The sequence below is a fragment of the Salvelinus sp. IW2-2015 genome, linkage group LG7 (genome assembly GCF_002910315.2).
Source record: "Salvelinus sp. IW2-2015 linkage group LG7, ASM291031v2, whole genome shotgun sequence".
NCBI lineage: Eukaryota > Metazoa > Chordata > Actinopteri > Salmoniformes > Salmonidae > Salvelinus > Salvelinus sp. IW2-2015.
The window spans coordinates 2,635,618-2,652,619 of record NC_036847.1 but is presented as its reverse complement, the minus strand read 5'-3'; the positions used below and the strand labels follow the sequence as shown (position 1 = coordinate 2,652,619).

At 46.1% G+C, this 17,002-nt stretch overlaps 1 protein-coding gene across 2 annotated transcripts in view; it reads left to right on the top strand.

Moving 5' to 3' along the window:
* LOC111966196 (protein bicaudal D homolog 2) overlaps nt 1–17,002 on the top strand; it is a 73,284-nt gene that overhangs the window by 42,067 nt on the left and 14,215 nt on the right. For both annotated transcript variants that reach the window (XM_070444354.1, XM_023990648.2), the window contains exons 3-7: nt 11,163–11,315; nt 12,402–12,616; nt 12,747–12,993; nt 15,404–15,661; nt 15,753–15,956. In XM_070444354.1, the coding sequence (XP_070300455.1) occupies nt 11,163–11,315; nt 12,402–12,616; nt 12,747–12,993; nt 15,404–15,661; nt 15,753–15,956 (1,077 nt within the window). The remainder of the gene's footprint in view (nt 1–11,162; nt 11,316–12,401; nt 12,617–12,746; nt 12,994–15,403; nt 15,662–15,752; nt 15,957–17,002) is intronic.

Here is a 17,002-nt window from a genome sequence, read left to right as displayed (position 1 = left end):
AAACTCCTGAAGGTACCACGTTCATCTGTACAACAATAGTACGCAAGTATAAACACCATGGGACCACGCAGCTGTCATACCGCTCAGGAAGGAGACGCGTTCTGTCTCCTAGAGATGAACGTACTTTTGGTTGAAAAGTGCAAATCAATCCCAGAACAACAGCAAAGGACCTTGTGAAGATGCTGGCGGAAAAACGAGTACAAAGTATCTATTTCCACCAGTAAAACGAGTCCTATATCAACATAACCTAAAAGGCCGCCTCAGCAAAGCAGAAGCCCACTGCTCCAAAACCGCTATAAAAAAGCCAGACTACAGTTTGCAACTGCACATGGGGACAAAGATTGTACTTTTTGGAGAAATGTCCTCTGGTCTGATGAAACAAAAAATATAACTATTTGGCCATAATGACCATCGTATGTTTGGAGGAAAATGGGGGGCTTGCAAGCCGAAGAACACCATCCCAAACCGTGAACACGGGGGTGGCAGCATCATGTTGTGGGCTGCTTTGCTGCAGGAGGGACTGGTGCACTTCACAAAATAGATGGCATCATGAGATGGAAAATTATGTGGATATACTTCCAAAGTTGTGGCAAAATGGCTTAAGGACAACAAAGTCAAGGTATTGGAGTGGCCATCACAAAGCCCTGACCTCAATCCTATAGAAAATGTGTGGGCAGAACTGAAAAAGCGTGTGTGAGCAAGGAGACCTACAATCCTGACCAGCTCTGTCAGGAGGAATGGGCCATAATTCACCCAACATTGTGGGAAGCTTGTGGAAGCTACCTCAAACGTTTGACCAAAAGTTAAACAATTTAAAGGCAATTTTAACAAATACTAATTGAGTGTATGTGAACTTCTGACCCACTGGGAATGTGATGAAAGAAATAAAAGCTGAAATAAATCATTCTCTCTACTATTATTCTGACATTTCACATTCTTAAAATAAAGTGGGTGATCCTAACTGACCTAAGAGGGAATTTTTACTCGGAATAAATGTCAGGAATTGTGAAAAACTTAGTTTAAATGTATTTGGCCAAGGTGTATGTCAACTTCCACGTAACTGTACATCACTCTTTCTCTGTGAATATGGATTTTAGCACCATATTAATGCTGGTGAGACAGTCTTCAGTTTAGTGCTGATACCGGAGCTCGACTGGTTCCCTTGTGTGTGGCTCTGTCTGCCTGCAGGTGCCAACTCTATTGTGAATGCAGACACACACACACACACACACACACACACACACACACACACAACACACACACCACACACACACACACACACACGACACCACAGGTGCAGTGGCATGGTGGGTGGCCAGGGCTAATTGGCTAGATGGAGGGGGTTGGAGTGTAAATCTCACTATGTGCAGGAGATAGTGACACCCCTCCACTGGCACTTTATGGGCACCGGGAGGGGAGGTGAGGTAGCGGGCGGAAGGCGGACAGCGGGTGGATCCAGGGCACTGAGGCTGGCATTGTGATGGGACTGAGGACTCTGAAAGAACCCTTTGTCAGCTGGGTTTCAAATTAGGCAGCTAGGGACYGAGGGAGAAAGGGAGAGGMTGGAAAGAGGAGAAGAAAATCCGTTAGGAGGAGAAAACAGAGACTCCAAAATGTGATGTGTTTGTTTCTTTTTCTGGCATATGCTTGGCAGCCCTGATTTAGCCAAGGGGATTGTTTTCTCCCAAACCTCTGTCAGTTGATCTGTCATGTGACTCCATAGACAGAGTTGGGTCGCCTTGTGATTGTTGACCTTTTGTCTCTATGAGAGATTTGGAAATATAGGTGAACGATGGGAGCTTTCAGAGATCAATTTAATTCAATCAACTGTATTCCCCGTGGGCCAATTATTACATGGGCCAATTATGAATTATTATTATTATTACAAAGTGGCAGTCTAGACAACATAAACAAMTCTTGATACAGTACCCGTCTGCCATCGGATGCAGAGGGTCTTTTATGTGATAAATAATTGTCAAGACAGGTTCATAAGGCGAGCTCGTTTTCATGAGGTAATGACCCCACTGCACCTCAATGACCTACCGGGCTCAATAATCATCCATCACGGTGAACCTATTGCTAGCAAAAGCCTATACACTACTCAGACCTATAACACATCTYAAAGGGCAGCTGTCTATGATTGACTGTCTGAGATGTCCTATGCATTCTCAATCCTGTAGCCTCCTCCCTCCCCCTCTCTTTCCGTTGATCCTGTTTAACATACCACTGGTATACGGCGTTCATACGTCACATATAAAAACGTCTGCCGTCTACGAGGCCCACAGACACCCAGCCAGTGACTGAGAGCCTTGGGCAGTGATACGCCACACTTCTATGCCACGGTGCGAGCTACAGGACAGGATTAAAAGCCATACAATGGGTGCGGTAATGGCCGTGACTCCATTAGACTCAAGCTCTCCTGTCACAGACTGAATCTGTGCTGCCTCCCGCGCTCTTTACAACACTCACAGAATTCCCATAGTGAGCCGCTCAAGAACTGAACTAATTCACTCACAGTCACACAAAGACGSATTCGTTATCACTACACTGTTTAGTGTCTATTCAGACATGGTATCAGAAATCCCCTGACAGACACACAGTAGAGGACAGGGAGAGACAGTGTAGTCGTGTAGCCTGCACTGCTCCCATGTCTAACTGTCTGACCAGTAACGTGTAACATTCCATTTTTTTCTCCCCCTTACACATTACATTAGTGAGCTCTGGCTTAGCCAATCAGAGTGATGAGCTGGTCATTCAGACATGAAATGTGGTTGTTTTCTCCGCCTCATTTGACACTGTGTCATTTGACACTCTCAGACGTTAAGCTGCCCCTTTTTAATTTCACAASCTCAATTATAACTCTTGAACTAGCTGGATTATAGACCAGACGGAACGAGGGAAGGAGAAAAAAAAGATCTAGAAAATGCTCAAGGGCAAGAATGGATGTTCTAGAATGCCAGAGGTAGGGTTGTAGGGTTTTTATAATAGAGGAGTAGCTCTTTGAAGGAGATGGTGAATGGTTGTAGAATGATGATATGGGCAGTGGTTCTTTCTTCCCCCTAAATATTAGCTGGCATAAGCCCAATATAATAAAGGTGTATTCTAACATGAATGATCTCCTCCTGTATTGTGATGGGGAGAGCAGCAGGAGGGAGGGAGGGAGGGAGACAAAAAAAGAGGGAAGAAAATAGGGGTCGAGTGGGAAGGGATAGAGAATTAGAGCGAGCGAGAGAGAGAAGGGGAGATTGAGAAGGGGAGAAATGGGGAATGGGAAGGAGGGAGGGAGGAGGAGAAAGGAGAGAGTTAGAATGAAAGAGGGCTGAGGTAAAATGACATGTACAGTTTCTACTGTGACATTGACTTTGTGGTGTTAGATCCGTTTACGGCGAGCCAACCTTCCCCGTCTGCCCAGAGCAGGTGTGAAACCAGGGGCACTAAGCCCTCCAGATGTTCCCTGGGTAATCTTCCCACCCCYCCCAACGCACCTCGCCCTGCCCCCATCCCCCACCCTTCCCAGTTCCGTATGTCTCTCAGATTGATGGCTATTTATAGTCACTAAAGCATGGCTCTCTTAAATACATTTAAAAGATCTGCCATTGATTCGTAATGATATTTGTCTTTTCGTATCTGATTTAAAGGGCCGGGGCTTTACGCTGGCCCCACGTCCAGTAACATCAAAGTGGTTGTTCAAGTTGGATCGATAGGCTGGTAGTCAGTCTGTACAACAGCTGTCAGGCATGCGCCAACGTACTACAGTTCACACTCCAGTGCACACACACACACACACACACACACACACACACACACACACACACACATACGTACATCACACATTTATGACCCCTGGACACACACAGAAACACTCATTCACATGCATGCTCTATATCACCCCTCTAGACTTACACACAAAGGGGAGACTAGAGATCTGATCTTTTAGCATTCTTTTCAAAGCTTTGAACGTGACCTTGAGTGTGTTTGTCCCAGTCACGGTGTCTGGGGTGTTGAATATAATGTAAAATCACTCCCAGCAACAAGCGGGATAAAATAATATCTATTTTCACCCAGATTCTGACAATACAGCAAGATTTCAGACCTACAGTATTCCCATAGAATTGTCTCTGTACAGTATGTGTGTGGTGGGGGTTGTGAGATGGTATGTCTGATTCCCTTCGACCTCGTCTCTCATCCTGGGGGTAGAAGAGCTGTGCTGGGCTGAATCGTGTCTCAGGAACATTTCAATTTTCCTRATTTTGCTCTATTGGCTTCTCTACGTTTTCTACATCTATGAGCAACACAGTGTSGCTAGACAATCTCTGTCTGTAAACGGAGCTGGACGAGGCTGCTCCTGTCCGTGTGACAGATAGATCTAATAGAGTTCCTGTTTGACCTGGGAAGAGAACTCAAGGGTGACTGTTTGATATGATACGCAGCCTCTAAAAGGGATCCACCGAGAGGAGAGGGGGGGGGGTGCGAAATTAAGCCAGCCAGTGAAATTAAGCCAGGCAGCGCCGTCATATCAGTAATCCCGTCTCGTGCCATCTGGGATCGTCCCTTCTTTTCTTTCCAGGGAAGGGAAATGGTAAATGTGGTATTTCACAGAAACACACTCCAGATATCCCGTAGTATTAAGACCAACCCAGAGTCTAACCACAGTTTCAAAGCCTACCTAATCGACAGCAGTGTTAAGCTCAAACACTTTAGGCGTCAACTCAAAGCTTTGCTGAGCCCTAAGCTGGTTAAGACTCAGTATGCTGTAAAAGGCAGTTTTAGTTGTGAAATTGYGAGCTGGAGAAAGTGAAGTGTTGAGTATAGTTCCAGTATGACTGAATCAGCTCAGAGGAAGGAGCTGACCTCTAGAATCGACTGAGCTAGTGCTTCCATGTCTTTTACAGCGGCACTCACTGCATCCCCTACAGAGAGAGGATTAGACCAGTCAAGGACTTTTCAATAGTACTCAAATGTCCTACACACATACAGTATACTGCACACTAGGCGTAATCTAACACACCGCTACATGCTCCTACTTACACACACATTAACATGAATGATCTGAAGCATTAGCCAAGCACACACACTCCCTGGTCAGGTGGGTTTGAGTGTTTAGCGAGGCAGCTGGTYTGTCCCTATAGTGGCAGTAGGCAGGGGGGTCTTCATAAACCATACATCTGTTCATGCTAATCAGAGACCTCCCATTGACAGGGTCCTTAAAGGTGGCACGTCAAACATAAATAAAACCAGACCCCCCCTCCCCATCTCCTACCCCCTGTGCCCCTATCACTAACACCCCCAGGGGAGAGCTCCGTCATTCGCCTGAGTAAATGTTATTCACGTTTTATGGCAGGCAGGCATGCACARAGCCACCTTAACCCCCACTGTGCAACTACAGCTCACCTTTTCTGTCAGGCAGTCTCTGAGGACCTCTGTGTGGCCAGTGAGGTCGATGGCAGAGTGGGCTTTTACGGAAAGCAGTGTCAAAGGTCAAAATTCTCGTTTGCATCCTAATCAGTTTGAGGAGCCTCTTAATCAGTTTGTATGTTGGTTGTTAAAGGAGCAATCAGCAGTTGCTACATAACATTTTTAAAAATAAATTAATGATATATACCCATTGAGTCTTGAAGAATATAACGTATACAGTTTACGGAAGTTTATATACACTTAGGTTGGAGTCATTAAAACTCGTTTTTCAACCACTCCACAAATMTCTTGTTAACAAACTATAGTTTGGGCAAGTAGGTTAGGACATCTACTCTGTGCATGACACAAGTAATTTTTACAACAATTGTTTACAGACAGATTATTTAACTTATACTTCACTGTATCACAATTCCAGTGGGTCAGAAGTTTACATACACTAAGTTGACTGTGCCTCTAAACAGCTTGGAAAATGTCAGACATTGAAGCTTTGTATAGGCTAATGGACATCATTTGAGTCAATTGGAGGTGTACCTGTGGATGTATTTCAAGGCCTACCTTCAAACTCAGTGCCTCTTTGCTTGACATCATGGGAGAATCAAAAGAAATCAGCCAAGACCTCAGAAAAATAATTTGGAGACCTCCACAAGTCTGGTTCATCCTTGGGAGCAATTTCCAAACGCCTGAAGGTACCACGTTCATCTGTGCAAACAATGGTACGCAAGTATAAACACAATGGGACCAGGTAGCCATCATACTGCTCAGGAAGGAGACACGTTCTGTCTCCTAGAGATTAACATACTTTGGTGCGAAAAGTGCAAATCAATCCCAGAACAACAGTAAAGGACCTTGTGAAGATGTAGGAGGAAACAGGTACAAAAGTATCTATTTCCACAGTAAAACGAGTCCTATATCGACATAACCTGAAAGGCCGCTCATCATGGAAGAAGCCACTGCTCCAAAACCACCATAAAAAAAGCCAGACTACGGTTTGCAACTGCACATGGGGACAAAGATTGTACTTTTTGGAGAAATGTCCTCTGGTCTGATGAAACAAAAATATAACTATTTGGCCATAATGACCATCGTTATGTTTGGAGGAAAAAAGGGGAGGCATGCAAGCCGAAGAACACCATTCCAACCGTGAAGGGCGGGGTGGAAGCATGTTGTGGGGGTGCTTTGCTGCAGGAGGGACTGGTGCACTTKACAAAATAGATGGCATCATGAGGTAGGAACATGATGTGGATATATTGAAGCAATATCTCAAGACATCAGTCAGGAAGTTAAAGCTTGGTCACAAATGGGTCTTCTAAATGGACAATGACCCCAAGCAAACTTCCAAAGTTGTGGCAAAATGGCTTCAGGGCAACGAAGTCAAGGTATTGGAGTGGCCATCACAAAGCCCTGACATCAATCCCATAGAAAATGTGTGGGCATAACTGAAAAAGCGTGTGTGAGCAAGGAGGCCTACAAACCTGACTCAGTTACACCAGCTCTGTCAGGAAGAATGGGCCAWAATTCACCCAACTCATTGTGGGAAGCTTGTGGAAGGCTACCTCAAACGTTTGACCCAAGTTAAACAATTTAAAGGCAATGCTACCAAATACTTATCGGGTGTATGTAAACTTCTGACCCACTGGGAATGTGATGAAAGAAATAAAAGCTGAAATAAATAATTCTCTCCACTATTATTCTGACATTTCACATCCTTAGAATAAAGTGGTGATCCTAACTGACCTAAGAATTTTTTCTGGGATTAAATGTCAGGAATTGTGAAAAACTATGTATATTTATGTATTTAAATGTATTTTAATGCCTCATGTGCTTAGTTCAACTGTCGTACATCATTAGAACCCAAAATATAAGATAAATTTTACTCCGATATTTGTAAACAAAGTGAATGTAAACAAACACCATATTTCCTGAAAACACGGTTAAAACTATAATTTTGACATATGGATGGTCAGTCCTTGCATCTCTAGCTCTGTCTATGAATTTGAGAGTTCTTATATTTCCCCAGCCCTATCCCTCAGCTTTTTACTAAAACTGGGGCGGGGAGTTCACTTTGTTATTGTTTCTACTGCTGATTGCCGCTTTAAGGCCAGACAGCACTGACCCTCCAGCTGAGGCAACTGACCCTGGGGCCTGGGCCTGAAGAGACTTGGACCACCTGGCTATTTTGTCTACATGGATGTATCCTACTCCTGTACTCTACTCTTAAACTCTGCTCTTAAATCCAGAAGTATGTCATTGCCATTAAAATGGCCTTATTTCAACCCTGCGTGCAGAAAACTGCAGTCCTGCAGCTGACCAAATTAGGTTTCTGAGAAACGTGTCACTGGTGTCACTGCTAAATAGGTAGGGGGAAGCTGAATTACATTGCTGGATGTTGTTGATGTGGTTCGACTAAATGTCAGAATGTCTTGTATGGGGCTTAAGTCCTGATTTGAGCACAGAGGTCATGTAATTTACATGAACAGATAAGCAGGCAAAAGACCTTCTACATTTCAACTTTCCTCATAATGGTCATTATATTATAGAGCCTAACCCTTAAGTTACTTATTAGCCTCAAACTGTCTTTATAAGTGTAGCCTACCATCTACAGTAAGTTTGTTAATCAGTACTGAAAGGAGGATTGACAACCAGAAAAGTGAAAAACACTCAAGTTTAAGTGCACTGTCCAGTAAGTCTAGACTCTAGGTAATAGTTTAGCTACAGGGATATGGACTGGGATATGTCCCGGATAGCCTTAGGCAACAACATTGATGTATACGCTGACTCGGTGAGCGAGTTTATTAGCAAGTGCATCGGTGATGTTGTACGCACGGTGACTATTAAAACCTTCCCTAACCAGAAACCGTGGATTGATGTCAGCATTCGCGCAAAACTGAAAGCGCCAACCACTGCTTTTAATCATGGCAAGGCGACCGGAAACATGACCGAATACAAACAGTGTAGCTATTCCCTCCGCAAGGCAATCAAACAAGCTAAGTGTCAGTATAGATACAAAGTAGAGTCACAATTCAATGGTTAAAACACGAGACGTATGTGGCGGGGTCTACAGTCAATCACGGATTACTAAAAGAAAACCAGCCCTGTCGCAGACACCGACGTCTTGCTCCCAGACAAATGAAACAACTTCTTTGCTCGCTTTGAGAACAATACAGTGCCACTGACACGGCCAGCTACCAAAACCTGTGGGCTCTCCTTCACCGTGGCCAACGTGAGTAAAACATTTAAACGTGTTAACCCTCGCAAGGCTGCTGGCCCAGACGGCATCCCTAGCCGCGTCCTCAGAGCATGCGCAGACTAGCTGGCTGGTATGTTTACGGACATATTCAATCAATCCCTATCCCAGTCTGCTGTGCCCACATGCTTCAAGAGGGCCACCATTGTTCCTGTCCCCAAGAAAGCTAAGGTAACTGAGCTAAACGACTATCGACCCGTAGCACTCACTTTTGTCATCATGAAGTGCTTTGAGAGACTAATCAAGGATCATATCACCTCCATCCTACCTGATACCCTAGACCCACTCCAATTTGCCTAGCGCCCCAATAGGTCCACAGACAATGCAATCGCAATCACACTGCACACTGCCCTAACCCATCTGAACAAGATACCTATGTAAGAATGCTGTTCATTTACTATAGCTCAGCATTTAACACCATAGTACCCTCCAAACTTGTCATTGTGCAACTGTGTCCTGGACTTTCTGACAGGCCGCCCCCAGGTGGTGAGGGTAGGAAACAACATCTCCACCCCGCTGATCCTCAGCACTGGGGCCCCTCAAGGGTGTGTTCTCAGCCCTCGCCTGTACTCCCTGTTCACCCATGACTGCGTGGCCATGCACGCCTCCAACTCAATCATCAAGTTTGCAGACGACACCACAGTGGTAGGCTTGATTACCAACAACGGCCTACAGGGATTACCAACGACGACCAACGACGGCCTACAGGGAGGAGGTGAGGGCCCTCCGAGTGTGGTGTCAGGAAAATAACCTCACACTCAACGTCAACAAAACAAAGGAGATGATCGTGGACTTCAGGAAACAGCAGAGGGAGCACCCCCCCTATCCACATCGACAGGACAGTAGTGGAGAAGGTGGAACGTTTTAAGTTCCTCGGCGTACACATCACGGGCAAACTGAAATGGTCAAAACACACAGACAGCGTGGTGAAGGCGGCGCAACAGCTGTAAAGTAGGTCTGATCTTGTATGGTAAATCATGCGTTATTCATTAATGCACCATCACTTTCACACGGGCACTATTAGACTACACCCATGCTCATTATACATGCACACAGCCTCATGAATATTCATTAGCCTTCACCCAACCATCAGCATCAATCGGGCGCTGCACTTAGTGATTAATTATTACACAGCGCTAATGAGGAGCATGTTCTTCCTTCGCCAGGGATTTTGCTTTCCTCTGAATATGTAATGGTATCTGTAAGCTAAGCTAATAATGGCATGAAGTCGTATTACATGGGTAAACGGAGAGTAAAAAAGTATAATTTGTTGATTGTGTCAAAGTGATGAGTCAAATTGCCTAGATGTTTTCGGGAATTTACATTTCGAACTCTTCACACACACACACACACACACACACACACAAACACACACATACACACCCATATACACACACACAATAACAGAATAAAAGAGAGCACACTGCGCAGCTGAACTCACTCTCAAAGTCAATGCATTCATGCACAAAACTGATAACTACAGAGAACAGATTGCACGTGCTCTCTTTCAAAGTCACACACGCATAGTTTTCAGCTGTGCTAACATAATTGCAAAAGGGTTTTCTCATGATCAATTAGCCTTTTAAAATTCTAAACTTGGATTAGCTAACACAACGTGCCATTGGAACACAGGAGTGATGGTTGCTGATAATGGGCTTCTGGACGCCTATGTAGATATTCCATAAAAAAATCTGCCGTTTCCAGCTACAATAGTCATTTACAACATTAACAATGTCCACACTGTATTTCTGATCAATTTGATGTTATTTTAATGGACAAAAAATTTGATTTTCTTTCGTAGTGACCCTAAACTTTTGAACGGTAGTGTACATTCAGAGTAAGCACCACACACCCCTTTGCTGAGTATCTCCTTACTGTAAACCTTTTAAGTAGCCTAACCGTCAGACCAGGTGTCCTGCATTTGTCAGATAAGGGCTGACTGGCTGGGATGGGTAATGATGGGGGACGGCAGGGGGAGGTTCAGGGGTGGTGGCAGGGGAGTTGATCGAGTCTACTGGAGGGGGAGGAAGGGGTATGGAGGAGGACAGACAYGGGGACGGAGAGGGACGGTGAGGACACAGGCTTGCCTCTCTGCAGGGCTTATCTGATCCTGTTGGCTTTGAGCCTGTCAGTCTGTCACTGCAGGAGGAGGGGCCAGGGAGAGATCTCTGACTCGTTTACTGTGCCTTCCTGTGTCAGAGCTTTTGTCACCATCTGGGAGATAAGTGTGGTGCTCTCGCTGTGGTGCCATCAGAACTGGCAGACAGGCACCCCGTGGCCCAACGCCCATAGAGAAACCTGGCACCTGGATACACACACACACACACACACACTCTGCATACACGCTGGGCTAGGCTAGATGGGTGCACATACTTATCCAGGCAGATTGGCTGTATTAAAACACCCAAAAATATGTTTCACTGACAATATTTGTTGTTTTTTGTCCCTTTCTCTCCATCCCTCTCTCCTCTTCTCCCTCTGTCCCTGTAATTCGCTCCTACAGAACAGCCAAGTGGTGGAGCTGCAACGGACCAGTCTGCGGGATGACATCAAGGAGTATAAGTTCCGGGAGGCACGTCTGCTGCAGGACTACACAGAGCTGGAGGAGGAGAACATTTCCCTGCAGAAACAGGTCTCCATGCTCAAACAGACCCAGGTAAGGATTAACACAACCACACTGTGAGAGGGGGGAGGTAGTGGGACTAGGGGTGGGGCATGGCTGGATGGTAGGAGAATAGGAAAGGGAACATGTTCCTTCAGAAACTGGTCTCCTTGCTCYGAGGATTAGGGTGGGGCTAGACGGAATGTGGAATGGGAAGGAGAATGAGAAAAGATCAATCCACCTTTTTATATGTACTCCCTCGCTTCTGCAGGCTACTCCTCCACTCACGCTTCATTATGAATCCCTCCTCGCTACAATTATCTACATTTAGCTGAATCTGCTCATTAGACTCAGTTAACCCAATAGCTGCAGGCTCTCTGAACCAAGACATTGCGCTACTGTCTACTACACATCCCAGTCTATGTGCAACCCCCAGTTTTCCATGTTCACACACCATAGACCTCTACCTGTATTATCCAGTTTCTGCTGCCACAGCCCAAACAAGCCCTGGAATACACTGATTTAATTCAGATTAGAGAAACCACGCTCGGATGTAATAAAGAGATTAGGTTTCATGTGGAGACCTATTTGCGCCCGGAGAGAGGGGGAGCATGTTTGATTGTAACACAGTTTAAACGGTGTGTTTCTGATAGCTGGCTTTCCCTCTCCGTAGACCACAGAGACAGAGAGAGAGAGAGAGAGAGAGAGAGAGAGAGAGAGACACAGAGGTGCAAAGCAAATACTCTGATTTTAATTCACGCTGATGGCAAGAGTAAAAACAGACACGAAATATAAGAGAATCTACAAATAGGGGATTTCCTTTTGAAATTGATTTTTATGTGGGAACTGCTAGCACTCTCCATCTGCCCTATATGAAGATTTTATGTTTGTTCAATTTAGAGGCATGAATTTAAAACAAAGACCTATAGGCTATAGTTTTAATTGGCCAATTACAGTACCGAATCCGATTTAGATGAAAAGACAATAAAAAAAGGCAATTTTGCACTTTTAAAAGCCCTCKTTTTATGGTGACAAAATGAGTTGATTTTAAACCAGTATGGCATCATCCTATTTGCATTTCTCTCATATAAGCCCCCGCCCTTCTGCTTTGACGCATTCTTGTCTGTCCCGCCCCTACAGGTGGAGTTTGAGGGTCTGAAGCACGAGATTCGTCGCCTGGAGGAGGATACCCAGTTCCTCAACAGCCAATTGGAGGACGCCATCCGCCTGAAGGAGATTGCAGAGCGACAGCTAGGGGAAGCGCTGGAGACCATCAAGACTGAGCGAGAGCACAAGGCCGCCCTGAGGAAAGAGCTCTCCCACTACATGAGCATAGGAGACTCTATGTACCACAGGTGCACACACAATCCAAAGTCACACCTCATGCATCCGCCAAAGCCTTCGACAAAATAATATAGTACGAACAGTTACGAGAATAACAGTGAACTTCATGTTTTCATGTTCTGGTCCTCTCCCTCTCACCAGCCCCCTCAGCATCTCTCTGGGCGGGCTCAAGTTCAGCGACGACGCCGCCACGGAGCCCAACAACGACGACGCTCTCCGCGGTTACGAGAACGGCTTCAGCAAGCTGGCCAGCGCCGTCGCTGAGGACAACCGTGCGTTCGCGCACAAGAAGGGCGACCTGTTCCGTCCCGTCCCCGGCCTGGTCGACGACCTGCTGAGCGAACTGAACATCTCCGAGATCCAGAAACTCAAACAGCAGCTGCTGCAGGCACGTAGCTACACCCTACAAAACCGTTCATTCATTGCGCGAGATAGGGTTAACAGCGAGGTATATCCGGCTGCTGCAGCTATAGTAGGTCATTCAGTCAGTGAATCTGTTTACACTGTGTATGATATGAATGACACCAAGGTTTGAATTATACAATACACATTGATACTCAAATAATGTTCAAAACAAACCTGGATAGCCACGTGGTTCCAGTGGCTCTTTTGGCCAGGCTGCACGCCTCTGAATCCTGTTAGTGGGAGCTAATCCTGTAGGACACACCCCCAGGATGTCACACACACACCCATCACAGTGTTAGGCCATCTGTCAGAACATCAGAACGCCTCAACTGTCTCCATGGTTACCAGTGTGTGTACTGATTGGATACCTGTGGGTGAAAAGACGAAAGACCTTAGGACCTGGGTCTTCCTACCCCAAACACGATTATGTTTTAATGTTGTCCCAGGGTTGCCTAGATGTTACCATAGTATTGCTTTAGTGTACGTACCGTGACATTTAACCTGTTCTGGTCCTTTGGTACTGAATCTCATGGGCAGCAGCAGGTGTTAGTGTTCAGCATTAAGGCAAAATAGTGTCAACCAGCACTCTGGGTCTTTTCTCCACTGGCAGTCCATTCCACAGATTACTGGCGGGAATCGCAACAGGGAAACCCAAACCTTTTTGCTCAATAATTCAGCTGCTCCAATGCTCTTCCCTTTCTCCTCGTCCTATCGATCACAGATTGAATAATCGCTCGCAGCAAGGTCACCCTACTCTCAGTTGCAGTAGAATCCATACCCCCACTGTGCAATCAGATCCAAAATGGCTTGGCATTACCAACAAGTTTGTCAAGGTCATCAACGAGAATTAGGGAGGGACAATTAGGTGGAGGGGGGGGGGGGGGGGGGAGTGTATGGACAAGAATGGTATTCTTAGTGTCAATATCATCACATAATTATGTTTTTATATACTGTGCTTAAAGATACAGTATGCTGAGAGCTAAAAGTACCTTCCTATACCTATCTTGGCTAGTATTCTAAATAGATATTAATTAAACCATTTTTCTCTTTTTAAGTCCTGTCATTGATCACTCATTCATCACAGCTGAATAATAGATGAATGTAAACAGGAATGTTGATACTAATTATTGGCACACACCCGGTCTCTGAAAATAGCTCTGTGCTGCCGAGGCCTGCACTGCTCTGTGTGAGCGCTTACGTGTGTAAGTGGACCCTGGTCCCTCTGCCAACAAAGAATTGAACCCAGTCCAGACTTCTCCAAGGTCACCTAGGCTCTGAATTGGCAGTTCTCTCCTTGCCCTCTGATGCTGTAGTTGGTTGGGCACAGAGACACACTGCCTTTGGTAACATACTGCAGCCCCCTCAGTTAGCCTCTAAAACCTCCAGAGATGTTATACTGCAGCCCCCTCAGTTAGCCCCTAAAACCTCCAGAGATGTTATACTGCAGCCCCTCAGTTTAGCCCTAAAACCTCCAGAGATGTTATACTGCAGCCCCTCAGTTAGCCCCTAAAAACCTCCAGAGATGTTATACTGCAGCCCCCTCAGGTTAGCCCCTAAAACCTCCAGAGATGTTATACTGCAGCCCCCTCAGTTAGCCCCTAAAACCTCCAAGATGTTATACTGCAGCCCCCTCAGTTAGCCCCCTAAAACCTCCAGAGATGTTATACTGCAGCCCCCTCAGTTAGCCCCTAAAACCTCCAGAGATGTTATACTGCAGCCCCCTCAGTTAGCCCCTAAAACCTCCAGAGATGTTATACTGCAGCCCCCTCAGTTAGCCCCTAAAACTCCAGAATGTTATACTGCAGCCCCCTCAGTTAGCCCCTAAAACCTCCAGAGATGTTATACTGCAGCCCCCTCGTTAGCCCCTAAAACCTCCAGAGATGTTATACTGCAGCCCCCTCAGTTAGCCCCTAAAACCTCCAGAATGTTTATACTGCAGCCCCCTCAGTTAGCCCCTTAAAACCTCCAGAGATGTTATACTGCAGCCCCCTCATTAGCCCCTAAAACCTCCAGAGATGTTATACTGCAGCCCCCTCAGTTAGCCCCTAAAACCTCCAGAGATGTTATACCGCAGCCCCCTCAGTTAGCCCCTAAAACCTCCAGATATGTTATACTGCAGCCCCCTCAGTTAGTCCCTAAAACCTCCAGAGATGTTATCTGTTATTTGGAAAAACAACCACCTTTATCATCCTTTAGGACAATCTTATGCATTAGGTAGAGAAAAAGAGGGATAGACAAACACAATGAAATGGGAAGATTAAACCTGCATAATTATGCCTAAATGGTCATCTGTCTATAATTTGCGTCAGGCTTTTTTCTGTCCGGACACTAGTAACATTACTTAACTTATCAAATTAATACATCTGTCTTATGCTCCATCTCCCCTTGTCTAGATGGAGCGTGAGAAGGTGTCTCTGATGTCCACGCTGCAGGACTCTCAGAAGCAGCTGGAGCAGGCCCACGGGGCCCTGGAGGAGCACCAGGAGAAGGTCAGCCGCCTCAGCGAGAACCTCAATGCCATCCGGAGGCTCCAGGCCAGCAAGGAGCGCCAGTCAGCCCTGGACAACGAGAAGGAGCGCGACAGCAACGACGACGGAGACTACTACGAGGTGGACATCAACGGACCCGAGATCCTGGAGTGCAAGTACAAGGTAATGAAACATGTATACACACATACACAGATGTTGAAGCCACTCTATTCCTAAAACTGGCTATTCCTAACTCTGCCTCTGGTTGTCTCAGGTTGCAGTGTCGGAGGCAGGTGAGCTAAAGGAGGAGCTGAAGACCCTGAAGGCAGAGTACCAGTCCTGTCAGTCACGCTACGAGGAGGAGCGAGGCCGTCTGGCGTCTGATGTCACGGCCCTGGGAGAGAAGCTGTCCTCCCTGGAGAAGACCAGCCGCGTGGAGAGAGAGGAGAAGGCCATCCTGACGAAGGAGCTCCGCAAGGTGAGAAACACCCGATTACAGTGCCCCTAAGGTCTTAGGCTAGTGTATGTTTTTTTTCTGCTGGTGTTATATTGCAATATTTTATATATAATATATATATATATTTATATATTATATATAAATGAAAGCAATCTGGTCAAATAATAATCAGGAATAAAAGTCAGTTGGTTTTTCATAGCCGATCATTAAGAGTTGAACAGGTAGGGTTCCATAACATCAGGCAGAACAGTTGAAACTGGAACAGCAGCACAAGGCCAGGTGGACTGGGGACAGCAAAGGAATCATCATGCCCGGTTTGCCGGTGACGTATGGTCCTAGGGCTCAGGTTCTCCGTAGAGAGAGAAGAAAGAGAAGAACGAGAGAATTAGAGAGAGCATACTTTAAATTCACACAGGACACTGGGAGAAGATAGGAGAAGTACTCCAGGTATAAACAACTGACCCTAGCCCCCCGACACATAAACTACTGCAGCATAAAATACTGAGGCTGAGACAGGAGGGGTCAGGCAGACACTGGGCCCATCCGATGATACCCCCGGACAGGGCCAAACAGGAAGAATATATAGCACCACCACCACTCTGCCAAAGCACAGCCCCACACCACTAGAGGGATATCCTTCAACCCACCAACTTACAATCCTGAGACAAGGCGCGAGTTATAGCCCACAAAGATTTCCACCACAGACAACAAACAAGGGGGGCGGCCAACCCAGAAGGAAGATCACGTCAGTAACTCAACCCACTCAAGTGACGCACCCTCCTAGGGACGGCATGAAGAGAGTCACATCAGTAAGCCGCAGTGACTCAGCCCTTGTAATAGGGTTAGGGGCAGAAAGAATCCAGTGTGGAAGAGAGGGGAACCGGGCCAGGCAGAGACACAAGGGTGGTTCGTTGCTCCAGAGCCTTTCCGTTCACCTTCACACTCCTCGGCCATACTTCACTCAATCATATGACCTACTGAAGAGATAAGTCTTCAGTAAAGACTTAAAGGTTGAGACCGAGTCTGCGTCTCTAACATGGGTAGGGCAGACTATTCCATAAAAATGG